The sequence below is a fragment of the Gossypium hirsutum genome, chromosome A10, assembly GCF_007990345.1.
Source record: "Gossypium hirsutum isolate 1008001.06 chromosome A10, Gossypium_hirsutum_v2.1, whole genome shotgun sequence".
Lineage (NCBI taxonomy): Eukaryota > Viridiplantae > Streptophyta > Magnoliopsida > Malvales > Malvaceae > Gossypium > Gossypium hirsutum.
This window is the reverse complement of record NC_053433.1, coordinates 109,151,383-109,167,151: the sequence shown is the minus strand read 5'-3', so window position 1 is coordinate 109,167,151 and position 15,769 is coordinate 109,151,383. Positions and strand designations below refer to the sequence as shown.

Here is a 15,769-nt window from a genome sequence, read left to right as displayed (position 1 = left end):
AGTAGTTTCGAGACCACATATTTAAAGTTGAAAATTTTATTTTATTATTATTTTATGGTCTACAGTATGATAGAAATACCATATAAAAATTTCGTTAAGAAATTTTACCGTTTACATACTTAATTTGATAAAAGGGACTGAATTGCGTAAAGTGTAAAAGTTGAGTTCTAATAACTAAAGGTATTAAATAACTATATAATTTTAAATTGGAGGTCCTTATATAGTAATTAGTCATTAAGATTGTTAGTGGATAAGCATGGATTTGTCATCATTGAAATTTGAATGAATTATTAAAGTTAATTTTGGAAATCAGTGATTAAAGTTATAATTAATTAAATAAAATAAACTATATCATCCATTATCATCATCTTCCACCAAAAAAAAAAAACAGAAAACCTAGCCATGGAAGCATGAAACTTAGGCAAGCTTATTTTGCTCAATTAGGTATGCATTTTTGTCCTATTTTTGATGATTTCTATATTTCTAGGATCGTTGTAGCTTAATCTAGCTAGCCCGGGGATTAATTTGTAAAAATGTTAAAGTATTAGAGTTTTTTCACTAGTTATCATGCTTGAATTTTGAAGTTTGATGATAGAAAATGAATGGTTATTGTTAGATAAATAACTTTTGTAAAGAGATTTTTGGTGAAATTATCAATTAGTGGCTAAATTGACAAAGGTGATAAATTTATAGTAAAATTTGTGAATTTTATGAAATATATGGGTTGCTATTAATATGTATAAAAATCGGCTAGGCTTGAGTAAGGATTAAATTGCATGAATTTCATTTTTCAAGCCTAGGGACTAAATTACAAATGAATTAAAAGTGTATGGAAAAAAAAGTAATTTTGCTAAAATTCCATGTTGGATTAAATTAAATGAGAATTATATTGAAATGAGTTAAACTTATTTGTATAGATCCTATCAGACCTCATACAGAATTAGATCTAGATAAAGAAAAAATATCGAATTAGTTGTCTTTGTATCTACGTACACTCGTCGAGGTAAGTTAGTGTAATTAGATTGTATATTTATATGTTTTAAATTGAATTATATGTATGTGATTTGTATAATTGCCATGTACAAATACCAATCGCATATCTGACGATTACCGAGTTGCATTTGAACCTTGGGAATTCGTTGGATACAAATGACATGTCATTAGGGTTACCGATTTGGTTGAGGTCCTGCATGCGTTGCGAACACACCACAGCTTGTATGAGTTTACCGATTTGCAGCTTGTAAGAGTTTACCTATTCCCAGCTCGTATGAGCTTACCAAATCACAACTCGTGAGAGCATACCGATTTATAACTCGTATGAGCATACATGTATATGAATTGACAAATTACAATTCAGTTCACCTCATGTGTACTACCCGCGTACCCAATGATATTCTAAATGGTTCAACGGGCATAGTTCTGTAATGAGTTATTAAGAGTTCAATACGAACTAGTACGGGTATTTACATGAATTACATGGAAATGATTAATATATGATATATGGATACATGGTATAAATGTTACATGTATATGAAATTTGAATAGTGGTTGAATTACATGAGTAGCATGGTTGTTGAGGATATGTGTTTAGGCTTTTGGCCAAATTGGTTTGGATATGTTTTATATGCTTACCTTAAATGTGATTAAATGGAAAATTAATTTCTTTATTATACAAACTTACTAAGCTTAAATGCTTACTCCATGTTATTTTCCGTGTTTTATAGTAATTTGGAAGCTCGTTCTGGTTGGAAGCTTGTCGAAGCTATTTTACACTATCCATCGACTCTTTTGGTACTTTCAGTAAATTAATATCGGTAATAATGTCATGTATAGGTTAATTTAGCCAATGTTGGCATATAGGTGTTTTGTTGAGATTAGCCACTTGTATGGCTTGTGTTTGGTATATTTTGATGTGTATATATATGGCCTTATCATATTTGATGTGTGTTTGATATGGTAGAATGAAAGAAAGTAAAATGTGGTTTGAATATACATATATGTATTTGGTCATTTAGGTAAGTTTGGATACTTGATTGACATGTTTTTAAGTTGTCATTTGAGGTGTCTAAGGGTATATTGGTTGTATGTGGTGATATTTCATGTTTAAGACTTGATTTTGCCTTGTTTTGAATGCCTTGTTATGGCTTGTTGATGTGCAAAATGTTGAGTTAGGTTGGTGTCAAATTGGGTGAGAAATGTGACTTGGAAAATGACCTATTTTTGTCCACACGGGTAGAGACACGAGCGTGTGTCTCAGTCGTGTGTCCCCTATATATTCTTAAGAATGCAAGTCAGTATGCTCACACGGCCTAGCACACGGGCATGTAGCTTGGCCGTGTGACCCAAGTTAGGAAGTTACACGGGCACAGACACAGGCTAGGACACGGCTATGTGTCCTTATTTTGAATATCCCTAGGCCTAAGACACGGGCGTGTCCCTTGGCTGTGTGAGTCACACGGCCCCTGCAGCTTTGTAAAATTTCAATGTTTTTCGAAAAATTCTTTGAGTATCCGATTTAGTCCCAACTTGTTTCTAACGCGTATTTTAGGTCTTGAGAGCTCGTATAAGGGACAATATGTTTGATTTTGATTGGTTTTTGATATGAATATTATATGATATGAAATGTTTGAAATGTTTGTTTATTTAATCTATAAACTCCAGTAATGCTCCGTAACCTTGTTCCGGCAAAGAATTCGGGTTAAAGGTGTTACAGGACCGCTGTATATCAACTGATTTCGCTTGTATCGACTAAAATATAGTGTATTAACCAATACAAGGATAAATCATTCTAAAATATACTTTTAAATTCAAATTCAAATTTAAAATTTTTATTGTTTATTTTAGATTCATTGAATCATGCATTGATTATCTTATTGTTTAATCTATGGAATAATTTTTTTCTTATTTATTTTGAGTTTGTTTAATGATGGATTGTATTTTTGAAGATTATTAAAGAATATTTTATATAATTGATGAATATTTTATATTTGAAATTTATTTAATCTCATTATTTGATATTAGTAATTATTTTTATTTTTTAAAAAAATAACGATAGATCCAAAATGACACACTGAAATAGACCAATATCAATAGAAAAATTATACATACACTGATACAGCAATTCTTCAAATTTAACCTGTAATTATTAATGATAGGATGAAAAGCAACAATTGCTAAAGAATCCAATTCCACCATAACGTGAGTGATATTTTGTGGTTAGCAAGGATGAAGCCATCAATAATATATTGTCTTCTTATCTCCAATCACTTTTATTTTACAATATATTTACAAAAGAGACTTTTCTACTATACAATTTAGTCACTCCAGTACTAAAAAGAATTAAGCAAATAAATGCAATTGAAGCAATGTTAAAAGCTATCTAGTCAAAATTAAAAATAAATAAATAAATGCAGCTATGAAAAAATAGCCTTGTGTAAATGCACAATTCCTTAAATTTTAAGAAATTAATAATATAATATATAATATTTATAAAAATTATACAATATTTTAACAATTATAAAAATTTAAAAAAAAAGTAAAAAATCTAAAAATGTTTTTTTCAATATCAAGAGCATAAAAGTCAAAAGTAAAGAAATGGTCGTCTGCTTGAAGTACCTTAACAAGAACTTTTTTTAAGTGCACCTTACCGGTTTCCACCAATCTCAGCTCATATTTTAACTTGTATTTACAATTAGGTCTGGCGGTTGACTGGTGTGAACCAGTGTGGCAAAGCCTAGACATCCATGGCAATGGCCATGATCGCGAGCCTCAGCCCTGCAACTTCATCATTTTCGAAATTAATTGAAATCAAGAAACGCATTCTCGAAGGCTTTACCTCCATCAAACACGTCAAGCATGTTCACGCCGCGCTCTTCCGCTTTGGCCTTCACCAAGACAGCTATCTCCTGAACCTCGTCTTGAAAGCTTCTTTCAATTTCGATCAAACCAACTACACTCGCCTCATCTTCCATCAAGCCAAAGATCCCAACGTTTTTCTCTGGAACACGATGATTCAAGGCCTTGTTTCCACCGATTGTTTCCTCGATGCTACCCAGTTTTACGTTTCAATGCGTACCCAAGGCTTCTGGCCCAACAATTTCACTTTCCCTTTCGTTCTCAAGGCCTGTTCCAGGCTTTTGGATTTCCCTTTAGGAATAAGAATCCATGCCCTCGTTATAAAACTAGGATTCGATCGTGATGTCTTTATCAAGACGAGTTTGCTGTATTTATATTCTAAATGTGGATATTTGGATTATGCACGTAAGGTGTTTGACGATATTCCTGATAAAAATGTTATTTCTTGGACAGCAATGATTAGTGGGTACATAGATGTTGAACGGTATAGAGAAGCGGTTGATTTGTTTCGTAAGCTAATAGATATGGGTTTGAGGCCTGATAGTTTCAGTGTTGTTAGAGTTCTGTCAGCTTGTGCTCACTTAGGGGATTTGAATAGTGGAGAGTGGATTGACAGATGCATAACACAGTTTGGATTGAGCAGAAATGTGTTTGTGGCAACCGCTTTGGTTGATATGTATGCCAAGTGTGGGAACATGGAGAAAGCACGTTACGCTTTTGATGGGGTGCCTGTGAAGGACATAGTTACTTGGAGCACAATGATTCAAGGCTATGCATCTAATGGACTCCCAAAAGAAGCACTAGACCTCTTCTTCCAAATGCAGAAAGAGAAGTTGGCACCTGATCGTTACTCTATGGTCGGCGTTCTTTCCGCTTGTGCCAGGTTAGGAGCTGTAGAGCTAGGGGACTGGGCTAGTAAGTTAATGGACATAGAGGAGTTTCTGTCTAACCCTGTTCTAGGTACAGCATTGATTGACATGTATGCAAAATGTGGGAGTATGACTCAAGCTTGGGAAATCTTCAAGAGGATGAAAGAGAAAGATGTTGTAGTTTGGAATGCTGCAATATCTGGGCTTGCAATGAATGGACATGTTAAACCCGCATTTGGTCTTTTCGGCAAAATGGAAAAATCAGGTATTCTACCTAATGCGAACACTTTCATGGGCTTGCTTTGTGGATGTACTCATGTTGGTCTGGTTAACGACGGTCGACGGTATTTTGACAGCATGAATCGTGTCTTTTCTTTGACTCCTACTATTGAGCATTATGGGTGCATGGTGGATCTTCTAGCCCGTGCTGGCTTACTAGATGACGCTCATCAATTGATAAAAAATATGCCAATGGAAGCCAATTGTATTGTTTGGGGGCCTTGTTGGGTGGATGTCGACTGCACAAGGATACCCAGTTAGCAGAATATGTACTAAAGAAACTCATTGAATTAGAACCATGGAATTCAGGAAATTATGTTCTCCTATCAAATATATATTCAGCGAGTCATAAGTGGGATGCTGCTGCAAAAATTAGGTCAATCATGAATGAAAGAGGAATACAAAAAGTACCAGGGTATAGTTGGATTGAAGTAAATGGGACTGTTCATGAATTCCTTATGGGTGACAAGTCTCACCCCATGTCCGAAATGATATATAAAAAACTTGGTGAATTGGCCAAGGAACTTAAAGCAGCTGGTTACATTCCAACGACGGATTATGTGTTGTTTGACATAGAAGAGGAAGAAAAAGAGCATTTCCTTGGTTGCCACAGTGAGAAGCTGGCTATTGCATTTGGTTTAATCAGTACCGCTCCGTTAGACGTGATTCGAGTTGTTAAAAACCTTCGTGTATGTGGTGATTGTCACGAAGCCATAAAGCTTATTTCAAGGATTACAGGAAGAGAGATAATTGTTAGGGATAATAACAGATTTCATCATTTCATTGATGGTTCATGCTCCTGTGGAGACTATTGGTGAAATTATAGACAGATGTATAACAGGTGAGAGATAAAGAAACTTGAAACTTCCTCAGTTTTGTTGTAGTATCTCAATATCGAATGTTGTTTATATGTAATATTGCTTAGATAGGAACTACAAGTAGGGAGAAGCTAGAAAATTTTTGGGTGAGTGGTCGAAGTTAAGTTATATAATTTTATGAAAATTAAAATATAATTTCACTATTGTATTAACAAATATCTTTATAGATTTTAGAAGGGCTAAATTAAAATTTTATTATTTTAAGAGGGTATATTATCTTAAAATTTTATAAATCCAGTCAGACTTATTGAAGCCTAACAAGTTGTATACTATACTATTTCAAAAATCCTTAAGGTCATGTTTGGTTGGCATGAATAACTAAACAGCTCCTGGCTGATTCAATGATAAACAGGCATTCATTAGTTTGGTTCACTCAATCCTTCATTCAACGAAATCCCATTCAACCCCCATTCCATCTTCTCCAATAATAGCCATTCCCCACCAGAACCAAAGAATAGCAATACAGAGCCTCCACCGAATAAAGCAAAAAACATAACCTCGCATTCTTGCCCTTCACCACTCTCCCTCAGCAAACACCTCAAGCCACCACACCCCCATCCCTGTCTCCTCGTTCCCGTTCAATTATTCTCATCCCACGATAGAGTTTTTGATTTTGAGCTTTAAATCAGTTACAGAGTTTTTGAGCAAGAAAAAGAAAAAGAAAAAGAAAACAGAGATAGGGGAGATGAGGAAATCGTTCAAGGATTCTCTCAAGGCTCTTGAAGCTAATATTCATTTCGCCAATACCCTGTAATTTCTTCTTTCTTTTTCTCTTCCTTGATTTTTTGTAGATGAACATCATGATTTTTTTTTCTTTTTTGTAGATAGTAAGGGATTTCAATTTCAGGTTGGGATTGTATCTATAAAGACTACAATATTTTTCTATTCGCTAATTGCTCTATCAGTGCATCAGTGATTTCCCTTTGGATTTTTCTCTTGATTTGGGGTTTCTTTTGTTTTGGTAAGTTTAAATTTTCATTTTATCTTTTTTTTTGGGTTTGAAGTTAAATTTTAACAATAATGAAGTTCATTACTCTACTGCTTGAATTTACTTGTTTGCATATTTGTTAGAATGAGAACCGGATCCAAAGGTTGAGGGAAGCTCATCGTGTGCATTTTGTGTAGGTACTTGAAATATTAAGCCTTCTTCTTTAGTTGGGAAAAGATACTTGTAAATATCATTTCGCGTTTGTAATGAAAAATGTGTATAGATATCATTGTAGGCTATGTTTCGTTTTACTAGTGTTAAGGGAGTTTTGGGGGCTAACCATTCACGGGTATCACAGGAATGGATATTAAATGTGTTGTTGCTAAAATCCAGAAGGACAGAAACATTCCTCTTGTGCCAAAGGTTTTTCTTTTTCCTTTCCATTTGTAAATGCATACTATCTAAACTGCAAACTTCTTGTGCTTAGTTGTTTTTCTCTGTTATAAATATCACAAACATTTGCAATTTTCTAAAATTAAGCAAACATCTGTAAATGCATACTATCTAATCAAGCATTTTTCTCTTTTACCATCTTTTATGGATGCATTCCCCATTGATTTTTGCTTCTTGATATGCCAGAAATATTTATTATAATTCAAACCCAGTATGTAGAAAATAACAGATATAAACAAGAATTTCTGGTGAGCCGTGTAAATGCATAATGTGTATGTATTATTAGTAATTACCTTGCCTAAAATGAAATTTAGTAGCAAGTTTGTGTTACATGCATTTTAAGTATTGTATTGAAGGGTATAGGAATGCCGTTGTTTATTACTGTCAATGTAAACTTTGCAAATTTGTAGATTTATTAACTTATTCTAGCGCCCAAGGGACTAGGATGCTGAGGCATGCATATCTTATTGACTATTAAGTTCAGCTCATCATATGCTGTGGAAATATATGAATGTGTTTCTACCGTGGAAATATAACTCATGGTTCATGCTCAATATCGTTTCTGGTTTGAGATATTTTCTCTGAAGCAGCTGCTGCTGCACCTTGCCTCCTCTTTTTTAATGAATTTGATTCCATTACCCCTAAAAGATGACATAACAACACTGGAGTAACTGATCGAGTTGTCAACCAAGTTAGTATCTTTTTGCTTGCTGCATTTTATTATTTTGCCTTAACTTTTGATGTCTTTCTCATTGTTATTTTGGTTTCAAACAATTCCTAACTGAATTAGATGGTTTTGAAGTTTTGACTGGTGCATTTGTGTTTGTTGCAACAAGGTTAGTTCTTATAGAATCCTATTGTATTATTTTGATAGTATCTATCCTTAATCTTCGGTTAATCCCCACAATGTTGAGTTTGGTTTGTTATTATCTTCACCTGATTGATTTTGACATGAGATGCATACCCAAATAACATAGCTTTTCAAGTAGCACAAAATTTTTAAAAGAGAATAAGTTTCTTGATTTCAAGGTTTTCCATAAATATATGAGTTTCTTATTTCATGGTTTTCCTTATGAGTTGCATGGCTTTAATAAAAATTGACTTGAATTCTTCTCATAAGCAGTAGACCAGATCTGCTTGATGCTGCATTGTTGAGACCAGGTAGGCTTGATCGCCTCCGTTTCTGTGATTTTCCATCTCCGCGTGAAAGGTTGGATATTCTGACCTTTCTTTCAAGAAAGGTTAGTGATACTGTTTTTATGCCTCAGTTTTCTACGCTCTCTTTTATTTTTTTGTTTCATCATAGAAACCGAAGGTATAAAACTCTTCTTCAAGTCTCTTTTATTTTTGTTGATTGTTTATTTGTATGGTTGATTATTTTTTGTTTGTGTTCAGTGGATATTTGTATTGATTCTGCAACTTGTGTGTGTAGGGGAACCTACCAGTCGTATTGCAGGTCTCTTCTTGAAGATCCTTTGCTGGAATGCTTTGAGCTCGTTGATGATTTCAATTTTCAAGGTTTGTGGATTACCTTTCTCGTTTTATAATTTGACATTGGTCATGACTCGAATGCATTAAATTGGCTTTGGATAGGTTATTTTGTATGGTATGAGTTATTGAATTACTTCATTAAAGAACTCTATAAGGGGGGGTGTCATAATTTAATAGAAATGTGCTTCTTTGTGTCATGTTGTTTTCTATATATGTTAAGACATTTGATGCTGTTCAACTTGTTTTAGAGGAGTTTGGTCGAAGCATCGGTGAGATTTTTTAGAATTTTGATGTAAATCTTCTTGGTTCTGCATCAATCGCACTGGTATTACTTTTTCATTTTTTTACCTGGCTTGAAGTTTTATATAAGCATTCTGGGAAGGGTATAGGTTTATGTATTTAAACATATAAAATCTTTGAACGCTGAACATTTTCATTAAATAAGCTTCATGCTTGCCAACATACAGCAGGATATGATACATTTGCTGTTTTGATGCTACCATAAAGTTTAACAGTTTTGCGGAGTTCTCGGGTTCTGGAAATAGGATAATGCTTACAAGAACCGAGTGGATATACCTTAACATATGTTCGTATTTGAATTAGGTTCATCAAGCAGGATTGAGAGGTGATAAGATGGATGTTTTTGTTAAGGTAAGTCCCCTTGAAAATGATTTTAAAACCTCATATGTCTATGTGATTTTGACCATTCAAGTTTATGACAGGTGCAACATCCGGAATTCAGGATCTTATGATGACCGACATCCGTAACTTGCAAGCATTTGCACTAGACATTCAGAAGAATGATATCAAATTTGATCTGTTTTCCGTTGCCAAGGAAATGGAAAAACAGATCTGTATTCACACTGATGTTCCTTGCAAAACACATCTATCCTTTTATGTATTTTTTAGATTATGTAAATTGAGAGTATTGTTCCACTTGGATTTGGATTTCTTTTTTCTTCAGCATGTCGTTAATTATTTATCCTTTGGGTTGTCAAGATTGGATATGAGTTCAACTTTCTAAGAGAAGCCAATGCTATGAAGAGAATTTGCTACTTCTTATACGAGAATAACATAAAAAATTATGATTTTTTGAATAACATAAAATAAGGAATGACTTTTGAGACAAGGGGATTACGGATCTTAGCTCTTTTTGTATTTATGTCAAGTTTTCTTCAAATTTTTGAATAACATAAAGAACTATGAGTTTTCAAATTTTTGAATAACATAAAGAACTACGAGTTTTTGAATAACATAAAATCAAGGATTATGGTTTTTGAATAACAAAAGACTATGAGTTTCGATTTTTTATTTCACATATGAAAAGAACTAATGTTACTAAAATTTAATAATTTTTATGTAAAATTTGAATGTTTTTATTTCACTAAAAGATTGCTATAAATAATTAATTTATTGAAGAGTATACCTTATAATTAATTGTTGTTATCATGTTATTATAAAGGATAAAAAAAATAAAAAAAATATTTTTCTATTAAAATTGACTATTAAAATAAAATGTTATTAGAGGATTATCATATCGTATGATAAATTTATTTTTATATTGGTGATTGTGACCTAAGATAACGGGTGAGAGACTAGATTAAAGCAAATATATTAGGCATTGAAATATTCTTAATAATAATTTTATATAATATTATTAATAATTATATTAAGAATATTATTAAATTATATATTATTTTATTAAATTGTATTTAATAATAATTATGTTAAAATATGATTAAATTATTTATTTTTATTTTTATTAAAATATATTTAATAATAATCTTATTAAAATTTAATAACAATAATCATCTACCTACAAAAATTTTGTAAAAATTCTGTTAAGGGTATTTTGATAATTTAAGCCTTCTTTCTTATACTATTACAATATCTATCCCATTCAACCAAATACAAGAATTCTGTTATAACTCTATTCTATCTCATTCTATTTAACTAAATAATTAAATGATTTATTACAACTTTATTTTATTATAACTCTATTCAATTACAGCTTTATTCAACCAAATCTAACTTTTAACTATATTTTGTTTACATGGGCTGGGAATGGCAAACGTGGCCCAACCCAACCAACCGAAGCCGAGTACAAGAAGTTGATAAGCGCGAAGCATAAGCATTCAGCAAGGTCGGGAGAAGCAACAGCTATGCCAATGGAAGCTCTTTGTCCCTCACTAGCAGTGCCCACCATTTCTTTTGGAATCAACAACTCTCACAAATCACTGCCCCAACTTGCTTCCCTAAACACTAAAATCAGATTTCCCATTGCTGTTCAGAACCACTTCAACCTTTCCTTATCCAATTCTTGTATTTCTTCATCTAAAACTGAAATTGCAACCTCAGCTTCCTTTGTTTCTTCTTCAACAACTAAGGGCAACTACTGGATGGTGCTAATGGCTAAGCCTCCAGAAGGGTTCAATTCCAAACCCCAAATCATTGATTACTATGTCAATACTTTGGGAACAGTTTTGGGCTCTGAAAAAGATGCTCAGATGTGTATATACGACGCTTCTTGTGATACCCACTTTGGCTTCTGCTGCCATATTGATGAACAAGCCTCCCGTGAACTTGCTCGTTAGTGTTTTCTTCTTCATTTTCCAGTTTGTTTTCTTTAACTCTGCTTATTTTGAAAAGGGTGCTAACTTATTTTGCATCTCTACATTTGTAGGTTTGCCTGAGGTTTTATCGGTTAAGCCAGACCCAAATTACAATTCTAAGCAAAAAGATTACACTGCTTCAAACATTGAATTTATTGCTAACATAGGGAATTTGCAGTTGTTTCCTGCTGGGAACACCAAACACTGGCTTGTTCGAATGGACAAGCCTGGAATTGGGGTTGTCACAAAAGCACAAATGGTTGATTATTATACTCAAATAGTGACCAAAGTTTTGGGAAAGTAAGCATTTCCTCATTAAGCACGAAAGAAATTTGGGTTTTGTATCATAAGAGTTTATTAATTCTGGGGTGAGATGATTGTTTGTTGCAGTGAGAAGGATGCTCAAATGTGCATATATCATGTATCTTGGCAATCCCAATTTGGTTTCTGTTGTGAACTTGATGAGGAAAGTGCAAATGAACTAGCCGGTCTGTATGTGTTCTTGTAATCTGTATTTGTAAGGTTATAGTGCATTTGCGGTTTTGGACTGAATGCTTCCTTTTACCACAGGTGTGCCTGGAGTTTTATCTGTTGAACTAGATAAGAATTTTGAGTCAGAGAATAAAGACTATGGAGGTTTTCCCCTCGTCTCACATCATTTTCTCTCATTTAAAAAACTATTTCCATTGTTCTGATATAGACCTCTTCATTTACTATCTTTCACCAGCACTGGGTGGGAATGTTTTATAATAAGAACTAGGAGGAGATCCTTGTATATAGATGGTTTTCCAAATCCCAATAAATTAGTTTCGGTTTTGGATTTATTGGCTTGACAAGAATTTGGAAAGTTTATAAGAATTCAAAGGTTACAAGAAGGAAATATAATAATTTGAAGGATTAGTTTCATGTGGACAAAATTTGTGTGGGTGAGTAGATGGATAAATGATCTCTTAGTTTGAAGGAAATGCTCATATTCTTATATGAGATGATATATAATTTCTTATCATGTTTAGCCTGCAAGTAAGATAATCTTCATTTTAAGATTTAAAATTTTGATATGTAGTACTTTCCCCTCTTTAACTTTTTGTTAGCTTACAATTATTTTTCCCTCTATATTAACATTCAAACATTTCATTCTTATTTTGATCAAACATACATGGCTGTCGAAGTATCTGTCTTTTTCATTTTTATCTTTCTTTACTTCCAATACAGAGTAACAATTCTTGATTTCCAGGTAATAATCTACAAAATTCTACGAGTGCTAGTGAAACGACCTCCATAAGAACTAAGAAACTTTTCATAACAGGTAATTGTTGCTGCTAATCTAATTTTATTCTCTTTCCCCTATATGAATACAATCTTTGTTTCCCTTTGTGGTGGTTCTTGTTGATTTGATATCTTTGGATCATATAAACCGGAAAAGTCTTCTTGCATCATTGCCTTTACTAGTCTTTGTATATTCTTTCATGGGATTCAAAACTTTGAGGCATTGTGGATTCATTTTATACCATCGTTTCTTATTTGCTAATGGATGGTCTCTGGTGATCTGTTGTATTTCTCAAACAGGCCTATCATTTTACACTTCAGAGAAAACATTACGTTCACATTTCGAAGGTTTTGGTGAGCTTGTTGAAGGTATCTTTGCACGTTCCATGAAACAAGTTTCATGCAAAAAATGTAGATTTAGTTGCTAATAGTGCTTCTATTCTCAACAGTTAAAATCATAATGGACAAGATCTCTAAAAGATCTAAAGGGTATGCATTCGTGGAATACACCACAGAGGAGGCTGCAAGTGCTGCACTCAAGGAGATGAATGGCAAGGTATATAATTACGAATACCCCTTTTTATTCATGTACTTTCTACACCTTCATATCTGGCTTATGATTGAAAATATAAACAGAGGCTGCGTGCTTTCTTGTTTGCTTTTGTAGATCATAAATGGGTGGATGATAGTTGTCGACGTTGCCAAGACTAAACCGCAGAACTTCAGCGGAGGTCGTCCAAGACCGACAGTCCAACCAGAATGAGAAGGAAGTTGAAGCAAATACCCTTTTGGGAATCAGCAGCAATTTTGCAGAAAGGACTACCAAAATTTGGTACATTAAAATTACTAGAATTGATCAATAGCTCTTGGAACTGTTTCATCAATATGTATATATATAATTGACTTGGTAAATGGTAAATCCATGTTCAACCTTCTTAGCTACCGTAATTCTTCCATTCTTTTCTAATTAAGACTAATTCTTCCATCCTTTCCGACATGGCCGTGGCTGTCTAAAATATCTGGTAAAAAAATACAAGTTAAAGCATTATCAAGATGGAGATTTTTGGATTTTCGTTAATTGATTTCATTGCCATGGAATGTTAGAATGTTAGAATGTTACAATGTATATTTGCAACCCCTTGGGAGTAAAAATAATCAAAGATAATGCTGGACTTAGTCCCTGTTTCCTCTATTCAGCATTTGTTTTATGTGATTTTGATTGGATTTTAGTTATGGCAGAGTATATGATCTATAAACATGGCATACTATGTTCTTATCAAGGTGACTTAGTAGTAGTTTATACTGCAGGTGGACAGCTGGTTCAAAATGTTGTCTATTAACCATATCAAAGGCATTCTTTTAATTTGAATAAAACAAACTTAGCCAACTAAAACCAGTTGATCAAAGCACTTCTCAAACTTGATATAAACGACATTCACAATCATCTTTATTTATATATATATAAACGTGGTACATAGTTGGACACAACCGAAGAACAAGTATATACGAACATGACTGCTAAAAGTAAGCAGAAGTTTATAGTAAACTTGAAGCAGCATACTTAGTCAACTTACCTGCAATGTGATTTAATGCTGTAAAACTTGAGTGACAATCAACAATATTTAATCTTGGATTGGATTTGCTTGATGTGGTTACAAATGTTCTTCATGCAGCTGACAATCTTTTGAACATTTATATATTTTCGTTAATTTAGTTATTATATATTTTTTAACTAAATATGATCATTAATCTTTTAAAAATTAGTTAATTTTTTTAATAAAAATGTTAATTAAAAATGTGTGACAACTTGCATGAGTGTTCTTTATACTGATATGACATTAGTTGTCTTATATATCACATCAAAAAATACTTAACAAATTAAACAAATATTCAAAAAAATTCAAACTTAAAAAAATTATAAAATGTTCAAAAAAAAAGTTTTAGTCATTATTTTCATTAAAAAAATAATGACTCTTTCAAAAAGTTAATAGTCAAATTTGACTCTTTTTTAAAAGATTAAGAGCTAAATTTAGCTAAAAATAAATTAAAGGCTAAATTGACCAAAAAAAAAAACATTAAAAGCTAAATTTGATATTATGTCAAAAATGTTAAATTTTTTTATAGTATTCAAGAACTTAACTTTCAATTACAAGATAGTGAGAATTGTAGTAATTATAAATTTAAACCAATTATCATTAATCAATAATTGATTTTGTAGAGAATGATAAAACCAATTTTACATAACAAATACTAGAATTATATTCCAATTATTTAAATTTTTTTTTGGAAAAGTATAAAAATGACTTAAAATAAAGCTTTTCACTAATTTTAGTTTAACAAAAAAATATGGAATATTATTTTCTTACCTAGGTGGCTTCATTGTTTACACTGCTGGCGACCATTTGGATAAAATAAACAACTAAAATCGAAGGCTTGAAATATACAACATTCACAAAAAAGAAAAAAAAACCCATAGTAAATCCAGTAATGGCAAAACCTCGAGAAACAAGACCAAAAAAATACATTGTCTTTTTTTTTTGGGGGGGGGGGGGTTCTTTTTATCGCTTGTTAACTTCAATTACCTATGTGATAAATAGAAAGTATGATGTGGTACTCGGTGTTAAGATATTAGGTACTGTATTAGAATAGTAAATTAATGAAAGATTGAGATTGGTAGGATGTTAACTAAACATTTAATGAAATTAGAAATATGAATTGAATTGATATCGTGTTTTGATAATTTGAATACAAATTGCGATATATGAATATAGATGGTATGCGGAAGATTATGAGGTACAATTAAATGAGTTTGAGGATCGATAAGGAAAGATAGAAAATGAATTTATTTGTATTCGGAAGTGAAATCCTAATATCTTTATCTCTTTTTAGGTAAATTTTAGGAACGAATTTTCTTAATGTGGGAAAAATTGTAATAATCTGATTTTTAGTGGTGTTAAAAAACAATGATTTGAGAGCCCTATGTTTGACGAGTGAATATGTATGTCACATCCAAATTTTTAGACCCGCAAATATTGGGTGTATCTGAGCCCTAGAAAATTTTAGCTCTCACTAAGTAGTAAGCTTTGTGGACAACTCTCATGTGTTAATTTGTAAAGAATTGTGATATTGGACAACAAA

At 32.5% G+C, this 15,769-nt stretch overlaps 2 protein-coding genes across 2 annotated transcripts; both read left to right on the top strand.

Moving 5' to 3' along the window:
- Positions 1-3,598: 3,598 nt before the first annotated feature.
- On the top strand, positions 3,599-9,751 carry LOC107896290 (putative pentatricopeptide repeat-containing protein At3g08820). The gene is given in 8 exon segments (XM_041078034.1): positions 3,599-5,220; positions 5,223-6,631; positions 6,706-6,842; positions 6,953-7,006; positions 7,168-8,503; positions 8,695-8,780; positions 9,357-9,404; positions 9,476-9,751. Coding segments are annotated over 2 exon segments (2,076 nt in total). The 5' UTR covers positions 3,599-3,743; the 3' UTR covers positions 5,822-6,631; positions 6,706-6,842; positions 6,953-7,006; positions 7,168-8,503; positions 8,695-8,780; positions 9,357-9,404; positions 9,476-9,751.
- A 1,129-nt stretch (positions 9,752-10,880) lies between these two features.
- LOC107896289 (organelle RRM domain-containing protein 1, chloroplastic) lies at positions 10,881-13,621 on the top strand. The gene is made up of 8 exons (XM_016821414.2): positions 10,881-11,342; positions 11,437-11,665; positions 11,756-11,853; positions 11,936-12,001; positions 12,600-12,671; positions 12,932-13,000; positions 13,081-13,187; positions 13,299-13,621. Exons 1-8 carry the CDS (start codon positions 10,916-10,918, stop codon positions 13,392-13,394), a joined length of 1,164 nt encoding a protein of 387 aa, XP_016676903.1. The 5' UTR covers positions 10,881-10,915; the 3' UTR covers positions 13,395-13,621.
- The last annotated feature ends 2,148 nt before the right edge of the window (positions 13,622-15,769 follow it).

What these genes read in the sequence shown, in the direction of transcription:
- LOC107896289 (XM_016821414.2), top strand. Translation starts at nt 10,916, where the DNA reads ATGCCAATGGAAGCTCTTTGTCCCTCACTAGCAGTGCCCACCATTTCT. An exon ending in GTGACCAAAGTTTTGGGAAA is followed by an intron (nt 11,666 to 11,755) that starts GTAAGCATTTCC and finishes TGTTTGTTGCAG; the next exon opens with TGAGAAGGATGCTCAAATGT. An exon ending in TTTTGGTGAGCTTGTTGAAG is followed by an intron (nt 13,001 to 13,080) that starts GTATCTTTGCAC and finishes TATTCTCAACAG; the next exon opens with TTAAAATCATAATGGACAAG.